This window comes from Coccinella septempunctata, chromosome 8 (assembly GCF_907165205.1).
Source record: "Coccinella septempunctata chromosome 8, icCocSept1.1, whole genome shotgun sequence".
In the NCBI taxonomy this organism is placed as follows: Eukaryota; Metazoa; Arthropoda; class Insecta; order Coleoptera; family Coccinellidae; genus Coccinella; species Coccinella septempunctata.
In genome coordinates this window covers 18,080,887-18,092,788 of record NC_058196.1, presented here as the reverse complement: position 1 = coordinate 18,092,788, position 11,902 = coordinate 18,080,887, and the positions used below count along the sequence as shown (strand labels likewise).

The window sequence follows — 11,902 nt, the reverse complement described above, 5'->3', positions numbered from 1 at the left end:
AGAAAGGAGACAAACTGGATCCCAATAATTACAGACCTATTAGCCCAACATCGTCTGTTTGCAAAGTAATGGAGAGGGTTATATGTGATGCCATCTTAACCTTTGTACGTGATAACATAAATCCTCCATGCTCAACAACATGGTTTTCTGTCGGAACGCTCGGTCTTAACTATTCTATAGTGATGGGCATAATCGGATGAAAAATAATCGGTAATCCGATTTTTGGAATAATCGCAAACATCCGATTATGAGAATGCTCGAATCGTTGAATAATCGGCCGCTGCATGTCGATCTTTCCGTACAGTTCGAATAAAAATCGTCTATGCGATGTTTGACTGGGACCGATTTTACGGAGGGATGACTGAATGAATGGTCTTTAGAGTGCATTTCACATTGAAGCCGTATGGGTTGGCAAGCAATATAGTGCCTTATGGTCTTGACTCGCTCGCTGTAGACGATTTTTATTCGAACTGACCGAAACATCGGATTATGACATTATGAGAATGCTCGAATCGTTAAATAATCGGAGGCTGATTGTCGATCTTTCCATACAGTTCGAATAAAAATCGTCTCTGCGATTTTTGAATGGGACCGATTTTATGGAGGGGATGACTGAATGAATATAGTTTTTAGAGTGCATTTTATATGAAAGCCGTATGGGTTGGCAAACAATATTGTGCCTTATGGTCTTGACTGGCTCGCTGTAGACGATTTTTATTCGAACTCACCGAAACATCGGATTATGAGAATGCTGAGAATGCTCGAATGGTTACATAGTCGGCGGCTGCATGTCGATTATACCACGGCAGTTTAGAAGGACGTGATTATACCATACAGTTCGAATAAAAATCTTCTATCGATTTTTGGCTCGGGCCGATTGAATTGTGATCAGAGACAGTTGTCTCTGATTGTGATCGTTCAAGGTATAGTTGGAGAATTAAGTATAAGAAACGAAAACGTAGATATTGGAAATTAATTCGAAATTTTGTCCTGAAATATAGAATCTATTACAGAAGCTGAAGATTGAAAAAAATAATATTTTATTGATAAATGGTAATGTATTTTTCATTTCGGAATGAATTTAATGATGATTTTTTCCGTAGAATTTGGGAACTTTCCCCATGAACTCTGGTAAAATACTACAAAATATGAATTAAATGCAGAAAAAAAGCTTTTGTCATAACGACGATTTTTATTCGGATTAACATCCGATTATTGAAAAAATCGATAATCGAACATCCGATTATTGCAATCATCCGATTATGCCCATCACTGCTATTCTACTCCCTTGCATAAACGGTTGTACTAAGGCAGTCCTTATTACTAAGGCCTTGGACTCCTGACTCTCTGACCTACCTTGGAATTTGCCGATCCAGCTTGGTGGCCTTCTCTCAGAAGCGACATGGAAGCATTGTAGGCTATTCAACCGTTGAATAGCCGTCGACGTCGACTCCCATGTGGTCGAATCCGTCAGATTATGACTTCTTTGCATCCCCAACTTTCCGCGGCGTCATGAGAGAGGTGATCTAATCAAATCTAATCATAACATATCGAGCTCTTCACGGTTATGCCAATAATTCTTGAAATCTTGAATGAATACTCTCGCTGCTTTAGAGTCAACTGTCAACAGGCTTTGAATTACCTTGCACAATATCATAGTTTTTCGAAATTGGAAGTTATTCTGTACCTAATAATTATTGGATTGATATTGATGTGGCCGATAAAAATCAATAATTGAACTAAAAAATTACACGATTTTCACTAGCATGAGCTGTGAACCATCACCCTCCTGAAGACACTACTGTTTTATAGCAAAACACATGTACCTAGTGGTTAAATAACACATGTTGGTGAAAATTATGTACCTGCTTCAGTTTTTAAGTCTGATAATTGTATTATTCACAATTCTCACGATGTTTCAAACATTTATAAAGATTCTGTATTTTTTTGCTCTTACTAGGTCTTCTTTAGTACCGAAATTTTATTTGCTGAATCCTTATTATTGAAAAGGAAATTCAAGAATATGAAAATAGTCTCCAAAATCATCCTTCCTCCTTAAAACACCTCCGCTAACAACATTGCATAGTTATTTAATAATTAGGCGGGGATCCATCTCTTGTCGTATGCGACCTTAAAAGTAAAACTATTATACACTTAAAATGATGTCATCCGAAATCAACTATGGACCTGAGGAACAGTGTCGTATACTGAATGGTCTTATATGAAAGATGCAAGAAACCGCCCACAAGCTTTGGTATGAGCAACTACTTGAAGTTGTAGGTCGATATTTTGTGTTGAATTGGGTGAGTCACACATCGCATCGTTTACCATATTGGGAGCGAAATGTTGATTCAGTTTGTCGGTCGCCAAGTTGCATGAGCCTCAAACGACCATATGTCGAATAAAAAGGGAAAATATAATTTTCCACAGCTAAATTTGCCCCAGTTCCTAGTTATTGATCTTCAATTTTGTCCAATCCATATGCCAATGTTGCCCATTTTAACCTAAAATTTAATTAAAAGCTTGAAAGTAGGTTGGGAGGGATAACAGAAGTAGGTAATAAATAATTATGAAATGAATGGTTCTCGAGTACAAATACGCAAAAGGTGAAAAACAGATTACAGAGTTTAATTGATTAATTGTAAAGATTTTCAAATATTTATCTATATCCTATATAGAAATATTTCATCAATTTTGCAATAGAAGTTGACCGACAAGAATGTTTTTTATTTCATTGAGGTGATTTTAACATTCACTTAGAGTCCACTAATATATTATCGTAATGGGTACCACTCACGAGGCGTTTCCTCGGGGGTTTGAAGTTTCAATAGACTGCTGAGCATACAAGAATTGGTTTGAAATCGGATTCTCGTTTGGAAAATAGAAAATATCGTTACTAATTATGAGACATATTGCACTCAATGAACATCCTCACCTTTCGGATTATATTTAAGGCCCAGATTCTTGAGTTTTAATTGTTTTCCTTCAGAGAGGAAGATTGTAACATTCGAAACTGTTTCTGGAGCAAATGTAAATATGTTCACTGATATTCTGTCCAGCCAAGATTGCACTTTCATTCATGAGGTTCCGTCGAGCGATGTCAATAAACAAAAAACAATTGTCCCTGTTTCATAATACATTCAAGAAGCTTGAGCATCTGGGTATTAGGGGCAAGTGCTTGTTATGGATTGGCTCATTTTCAAGGGGAAGATCATTTCGTGTCCCAATTGGTGATATGCTATCATCTTCCCATGCCCACGTTTCTAGTGGAATACCGCAGGGCACAGTGCTCGGCCCTCTCCTGTTCCTTTTATACACATCGGATATCCCCCTCTGAAACCCAGATTAAAAAAACACTCGGCAAATCCAAGTTCAAACATCGTAATAACGATATTGCTCCTATCAAAAACCTGCTTGATATTCTCTACACAATTTCATCTAAAAATTCTGACCTTAAACCGGTCTCTTCTTAGGTTGAAAGATTGTATGATAACAAATTGAGAGAAGAAATTAAACATGAAAAGATTTCATAGTTCTGCCAATAAGTCAAAAACCCTATTGTCAATCGTTAATGAGGAAACTGAAAAAAATAAACATCAATCGGACATTCGCATGAATAAATCTCCATATATCATGATATGTATATAGCTGAGAATTTAGTCGATATTTATCCACCTGTAACGGAAGTCTTCACACAGCTCGACTTTACATAATTCCAAACACTTTTTACGAACACTCCAGTATGTGCTGAGGGTTTAAAATGAAGAAGAATTCAATAGAATTTAAAATAATTCAGAATCTCGTCAAAGGACAATAAATATTATCACCGAAGGAATAAAAACAGGACCTCATTTCGAAAAAATGACATAAAATATGAATTCGCCCGGTTCCTATTCCCTTGTGACAAGTGTGCCATGCAAAGTGAAAATTGTATTCCTTAGAATATATTATGTATAGTTTTTCATACCAATAACGAAATTTCTGTAAGGGATGTAGAGAATATAGATTTTGGGGCTTGAATGAAAAATCATGATATTCTGAGTAATGCCCTGAAAATATTGATTTTCAGGGGCGAAATCGGACCTTGCATTCCGGAGTTATGGCTATCGCAAATTTAGGTCAATATTCACGAATCACCCCGTATCTCCGAAACTAATAGCCTTAGGATACAAAATAAGCAATTTTTCTGAAAGGCCTGGATGACCTGCATTCACCAATGGGCTATGGCCAACGACTCATGAAACACCCTGTATCTCTGGTACTTGCGCATCGCTCTCGCTGTCCCCAGACTCTCCCCAGCAGTACCAAAGAATATCAACTCTGATACTCTTTAGCAGTACCGCTTTCTGCATGACTTTGTAGATATTTTCATCCAAATAAAGTTTCCTCAAATTATCTGTTAGTTTCTTCGGTATTAAGCCTGTTGATGATGTTGAAATGACAATAGAGATGGTCTTAATGGTCTTGACATCTTTTAACTTCCATTTTCCACTGTCTATTGTCTTATGATTTGTTCTTCCAGATCTCTGTGTTTCGAAATCTTTTCGATGTCCCTACCTAAGAGGTTTATTGTTATTTGGAATCGCTGCGTCGATTTTAATCTCTACATTCTCTACTCGTCTTATTTCAGTCAGGTCTATTGTGTTATTTTCCGGTCTGTGAGAAGCATACGATCCCAGTTGAGCTTGTGAAGATGATTAATTATCATTATTCGAGACTACGGATACAGAGTGTCCCAAAACCAATGAATCAAATGTCACATCACGATAGAGTAGACCAACTACTATCGAATGACATCAACATTAGTTAACCGAAAAAGTTACCGTTTTCGAAATAATAAATAATCAGAATTTTATGGAAATACCTATATATTGCCTATTTTCGAACTATTTTCAACTACTGGGTCAATTTGTGATGTAGGATAGTATTTTTATTTCGCCCATATTAATTCTAGATTATTGTATTATCAGCCCTTATTGAAATTATTATAAGTAATCAATCGAAAACCTCAGTAAATGTAAATTAAAGAAATTTTTTTCTACATAATATTTATTATTTATTTTATTATTTACAAAAACTTACTATTAATTTGCATCATATCTATCATATTATCCTTGGTACCGAAGTATCTACCCCTCAGAAGCTAAGCTCATAAAACTTATACGAGTTCGGAGAACCAGTTGTGCTCTGTGTCCTTAAGCCACCTTAATTTTAAACCAATAGTATATTATTTGATACCAGAGGTATTAAAATCCAATACCAAATTACTGAAGTCAAATTAGCAATCAACAGTCAACCCATTACCTAACCTAAGATACGCCTATGCAGGGGGGTTTCTTTGAAGAATCGCCTTTAAGGCCTGCCGCAGACATGCAACTTTTCAGTTGCGCAACAGTTTGATTGCAAGCGGCTCGAGGGCGCACACAAAGGCAATCGCTGCAACTTTTCAGTTGCATGTCTGCGCGGCCCCATATAAATTCATTGTGCTCAATTCTGCAACTAAACAGTTGCAAAACTGAAAAGTTGCATGTCTGCGGCAGGCCTTATGCGAACAATAGATCATTTTCCGAGTCCAGTTTGTGAAAAGACTGCTTATTCCCCATTCCGTTGGAACAACGTCTTGACTGGATATGTAGGATATCTTCCATCATTCATTTCAATAAAGATTAGATCCTTGATCCAATTATTCACTTCAGTAAGCGTATCTAAGTGATCATTCAGATGACTTGTTCTTTGTTTGAAGATATAACAATTGAAATGGTTATCTTTATGCATTCACCTTTATTTTCAGCTTCTGTTCAAAACTTGATTTGAAAATAACACATAAAAATTCAACTACATAGGTATCCTGGTATCCACGTTTCAGAACAGAAATACCAATTCTTTTAATTCTAAAGAAGAACGTTCAAATAATATTTAAGGGATGCTTCCAGATCTTGTGTGAAAGGCGCTTGAAAAATGTTTATGTCCTGTTTTACTGTCTGCATAGGTACATTCTATTATTAGAAATATTAGAATAAGATACAAGAGAATGCAGAAGACATGTGTCATTGACTTCTGTTCTGTTTATGATGGTATCTAATTATACTGATCCCACACTAGGGGGGAACGTACCATCATTTATTATTATAATTAATATGTATTACAATATGAATAAAGTTATATATAAAAAAAGAGTTCATAGTTCATTGTTTTATTGGAAATATTCACCGATTTCTGTCGTGAGACGATCATTATAATTATTACAAGATATTCGAATTCGATGTACCATGTACCTATATTGTAGAAAAATAAATCTCTTGTTGTGTTTCAGAACAATCTGAAAATTATATGAGTTTTCAGTACTTGTAAAACATATAACATTTTTAATCGTCAGTTTTATTATTCTGAACATAACCTTAATTTAAAATGTTTGCCTTTTCCACTTTTTTCACCTCTGGAAAGAACATGAATATAGAACAGATTTCCCAACTCATAGAACGAAAATTGAAGAATGTTTTTTCAAAATATGTTCAACCAAATATAAAAAAGCAGGATATTCGAAGATTCTAGAAAGCAATAGTAATAGACACGATATTTCAATTAAACGCATTACGCATACATTAAAATATGTATTCAGATGGAAAAATGGGAATTCTCAACTGCAATTCAATTGAAGTTGAATATTTGTAGGATTTTTAGGCCTTCCATAAATCCATAAAACGGGCATGAAAGAATGAATAACGGCAATGCAGATTGTTCATCGATCGCGAGATCGCGCCATAAGTTTCCGTTACGAGAAACCTGGCGGGCGCGGACCAATCAGCGTTGGCGAGTTTGGGCGTCGGTTGGTGACGTCAAAAAAACTATATATAGCAACCGCGAATTGAGAATCGACAATTCGTTTGGTAAGCTGCATTACTAGCTCATCTGAACGGACAAGCTATTAAGTTCAATTTTGTGTGTGTGATAAACCTGATACAAAACCAAAATGGTGAGTATTCTTCTAGTTTTCTTGAGCACTTATAATCTGAAAATGTATTTGAGAAATTTTCTCACACTTTGACAGATGTGTCGGTCTTAATTGAAGGAAATTCGGGTGAGGCCGGCGATCGGACGCCATTTTGTGGAAAAGCCGGTCTAATAAAAATGTTTGATTATTTCATGACGAAGCACTCGTTCGTTTCGATGCATTGAAGGAAATACTTGATTTTTCTCATCTTTATTTCCATTTCCTCAACTTTCCGTTTGCCAAATTTGTACCAATCTGAAGTATTTCACGATTTACAACATAAAATCCTGCTTGCAATTACACATTATTTCGTATGATTATTGTAATCTTCAATTTGCTCGCAACTTTTAATCCAATAAGAATTGTCACTTATACTTATTGGATTCCTTGACGAATCTGCAATGTACAGATTAACGACGTGTCATCTCGCGAAGTTTTTCATTGAATTCCATGGATGACTGCTATCATCTTAGTCACAATTATTTATAGTTTCTCCGCTTATCATTTCATTGAATTCAGAAGGATAAATTGCTATATTTTTTTTATGTAAATGCTTCTGCTGGCTGTGAATTATAAAAATGTCTAATTCAATTAAATTCATGGCCTGCATTTCGTTCAAACTACTAGTCTGCTAGAATTCCTTCCATCTCTGGATAGATACGTGTAATAAATGGTGGAGGCACTTCAATCATGACTACGTGATTCATAATTATTTAGGTTAGGCTTTTACTTCGTTGAATTTTTTGTTTTATAGTTTATCGTTTATCCTCAAAGTTTTTTTCCAATGGAATTGAAAAGTATAATTTTTCAATCGTTTAGGTTTTTCATTTCTTATTTTTCTAGTTTCATTATAAATTTTCAGCAAGTAAATGCCACGTCAATTCAATATTTGAAACGTTCATTTATTGTTTGTAACGAACAATTCATAAATAAAGTCTCAACTCACAACCATCATCTTTCCCAAGTGTTGTTGGAATCGGAATGTGCTCGTTTATCGGATGAAAGATAATTTTTTCAAATTATGTTCTTTCTGATATCGTTTTTTAATATGGAAATTTTCTCATTGCAACCCTAGAAACTATCGCCTCGTCATAAAAATTGTAATATGTCGATTGCTTTCTGAATGAAGAAATTTGGACTTATTTGATTATTTTTTTACAGCGTGAATGTATCTCAGTCCACGTTGGCCAAGCCGGTGTCCAGATTGGTAATGCCTGCTGGGAATTGTACTGCCTGGAACATGGCATCCAACCTGACGGTCAAATGCCATCAGACAAGACTGTCGGAGGAGGTGACGACTCATTCAACACCTTCTTCAGCGAGACTGGAGCCGGCAAACACGTACCCAGGGCCGTGTTCGTAGACTTGGAACCAACAGTCGTCGACGAGGTCAGGACCGGAACTTACAGACAACTCTTCCACCCTGAACAACTCATCACCGGTAAGGAAGACGCCGCCAACAACTACGCCCGTGGTCATTATACCATCGGTAAAGAGATCGTCGACTTGGTATTGGACCGTATCCGTAAATTGGCCGACCAATGTACTGGACTGCAAGGTTTCCTGATCTTCCACTCCTTCGGCGGTGGTACCGGATCCGGATTTACATCCTTGTTGATGGAAAGGTTGTCCGTCGACTATGGAAAGAAATCGAAATTGGAATTCGCCATCTACCCCGCACCCCAAGTATCTACCGCCGTCGTGGAACCCTACAACTCCATCCTGACCACCCACACCACCCTTGAACACTCAGACTGCGCCTTCATGGTAGACAACGAGGCCATCTACGATATCTGCAGACGTAACTTGGACATCGAACGTCCTACATACACCAACTTGAACAGGCTGATCGGGCAGATCGTGTCGTCCATCACCGCTTCATTGAGGTTCGATGGTGCCCTCAACGTCGATCTAACAGAATTCCAGACTAACTTGGTGCCGTACCCACGTATCCATTTCCCTCTGGTAACTTACGCTCCTGTCATTTCTGCAGAAAAGGCTTACCACGAACAGCTGTCCGTTGCTGAAATCACCAATGCCTGTTTCGAGCCAGCTAACCAGATGGTGAAATGCGACCCACGTCACGGCAAATACATGGCCTGCTGTATGTTGTACCGAGGTGACGTCGTGCCGAAAGACGTGAATGCAGCCATCGCCACCATCAAGACCAAACGTACCATTCAGTTCGTAGATTGGTGTCCAACTGGTTTCAAGGTGGGCATCAACTACCAGCCCCCGACTGTTGTGCCGGGAGGAGACCTCGCCAAGGTACAGAGGGCGGTGTGCATGTTGTCAAACACCACCGCCATCGCTGAAGCCTGGGCCAGACTCGACCACAAGTTCGATCTCATGTACGCCAAGCGTGCCTTCGTCCATTGGTACGTAGGTGAGGGTATGGAAGAAGGTGAGTTCTCGGAGGCCCGTGAGGATTTGGCTGCTCTAGAGAAGGATTACGAAGAGGTCGGTATGGATTCCGGAGAGGGTGAAGGAGAAGGAGCCGAAGAATACTAAGATGTGTGATAGCACCAAAACGACTGTTTTTTAAATGATGCAAATTTACGTTTTTTACATTATTTATTTGATTCCTCCGGATACATTTGTTTAAAAGTCTGGTTGTTTTTGATTACATTTTATACATCAGCATTTCTTGTGTTTTATTCATTTACTAAAACGATAAATAAGAGCCATGTATAGTCCAATGACATCTGAATGCTGTGCGAGAATGATAAACCTATGAATTTCTAACTATTGGAAAAATTAAGAAAGATAGCATATCTGCGTCCTCCCAGGTTAAATTTCAATCGATAACTACTAATAAAACGAATCTTATAATAATATATGAATTGATCAAATTTGATATGTTTCGAAATATATGGGTCATTCAGAAAATTTCAATTCAACCGAATTAGTCTGCTGCTAAGCAGATTCTATTGATTTCAGTACTCGATCGGATATTATATATATTTTTTAAAGAGAACTTTTTTTATAGTGCCCTAAATAATGATGGAGAAATGGTGAGAACCATACTTGTAACTTTATGTTTAAACAACAAAGAAAACCAATCAAAACTAATAATTTCATTACGAGAAAAGCAATCGTATACAGGGTGATTCACAACTATTGGGACATAGGCTAAGGGCAGATTGTTTCGACTAAAATATGGCGGTAGGACCAAATATACCTCAATAAAATATTGCTGTGGAAAAAGATAGGACGTTAAAGTTGAATTTTTTTTTCGTTTATTGCTAATAATTTCACTATTTTTTCATCAGTTTTCAAGAAAAACACAATTGAACAGTTCAGAGCATCGGAAGTAACGATTTATTTATTTTATTTATTTATTTCGACGATGAAGCATAATCAAAAACAATGTAACATAAAAAGAATAAACTTAAATTAAATGTTCTACGTGGTCTCCTCCGACTTCTATGCCTTCTCTAATTATTTTAATAAAGGACTTTCGAACTTCGAAGAAAATATTATTATGTCCCCTTATAAAAAATTCAACTTCAACGCCCTCTGTCTTTTTCCACAGCAATATTTTATTGAGGTATATTTGGTCCTATCGCCATATTTTGGTCCAAACAATCTGCCCTTAGCTTATGTCCCAATAGTTATGAATCACCCTGTATATTAATTGGAAGTTAAATTTTTTGAAACCATGCTTTTTACTCAAGGGCAAGGGGGTTTGATGAATTTTGCCTTTTCTTTGGCTAATCTGGATCTATGCCTCATTCCATAATTTCCAAATTTTTGTCTATAAATAGGTGAAAGGTCTTTAGGATTTGCTGGAATCGAGATTATTGATCTTTGTGAGAGCAGCCCAACTTGGGGAGATGATCAGCTTTCTCATTTTCATGAATGTTACAGTGACTCGGCACCCATATCAATATCAAAGAAAATCCTCGATTTCTAATGTCAACTATAATTTTTCTAATTGTTAGAGAAAGAGAATAATTTGAAGAGTTAATTTCCCAATTATAAATTTTCATCAAAGCAATCTTCGAATCTGAAACTCATTTAGATAGTCTGCAGAGACAATCGTCTGTGTGATAATAAATTCCAAAGCTTGCAATTGCAAGAGGTTCAGCAGTGCATATGGAATTAAATCAGGTGGAAAAATTCTTATTCCAACTGATTGATCTTGTTTAAGATGCATCTGTATAGATAATATAATATTCAGAATGAATATCTTTCATGAAATCGAAGTAGGAAGATAATTGAATTGTCAACAGAATTTTTATCAAGATCTAAGGATTCAAATGGGATAAGTTGAAAATGTGCTTCCAAAGGACACCTTAAACAAGGAAGTAGATTTTCTGATTCAACAATTTTTACATTATCACAGTATTCAAGCGCTTGTAAAATATATTGTTCCTAATCATTGCGGAAATATGTCTTGTCCGCACTCAACTGCAGTTAAGTGCCACTTTCCGCACTTAGGAAAATAACTATTTTCGTATTCAACTCACATATTCTCCGCAGTTCCAATTAGACTCTTCAATCCGTATGATATTGGGGTGGACTGGTTGGAGCTATGGAAATACCATTTTTGCATTGAATTAATTTTGTTGGTATAGGGTGATGATGATTAATGTTGGGGTAGGTATCATAAATATATATTAAGGGCGATATTCTGGGAAATGATTCATTTTTGAACGAAGGCAGTAAGAGGATGATACATGAGATATCAATTATAATATTCTTTGAGGAATTGATGTTCTGAAAAATAGCTTCAAAACCCGAAATAAAAAGTATTTCGATTCTTGGAATTAATAAAGTTCTCCCCAATTTCAACCTTGTTCAATCCTTTAGTGAAGAATAATTAAGAATAATCTTTAGAATTAATAATTATTAGCATTTTATTTTTTTTCAGGATAGTGACTAACGATTTCTAATCAGAGCACAAAA

The 11,902-nt window shown here is 36.4% G+C and overlaps 1 protein-coding gene across 1 annotated transcript; it reads left to right on the top strand.

The window, feature by feature from the left end:
- Positions 1 to 6,819: 6,819 nt before the first annotated feature.
- On the top strand, positions 6,820 to 9,634 carry LOC123318675 (tubulin alpha-1 chain). The gene is made up of 2 exons (XM_044905359.1): positions 6,820 to 6,973; positions 8,153 to 9,634. The coding sequence occupies exons 1-2, from the start codon at positions 6,971 to 6,973 to the stop codon at positions 9,500 to 9,502; spliced, it is 1,353 nt and encodes a 450-aa protein (XP_044761294.1). The 5' UTR covers positions 6,820 to 6,970; the 3' UTR covers positions 9,503 to 9,634.
- The last annotated feature ends 2,268 nt before the right edge of the window (positions 9,635 to 11,902 follow it).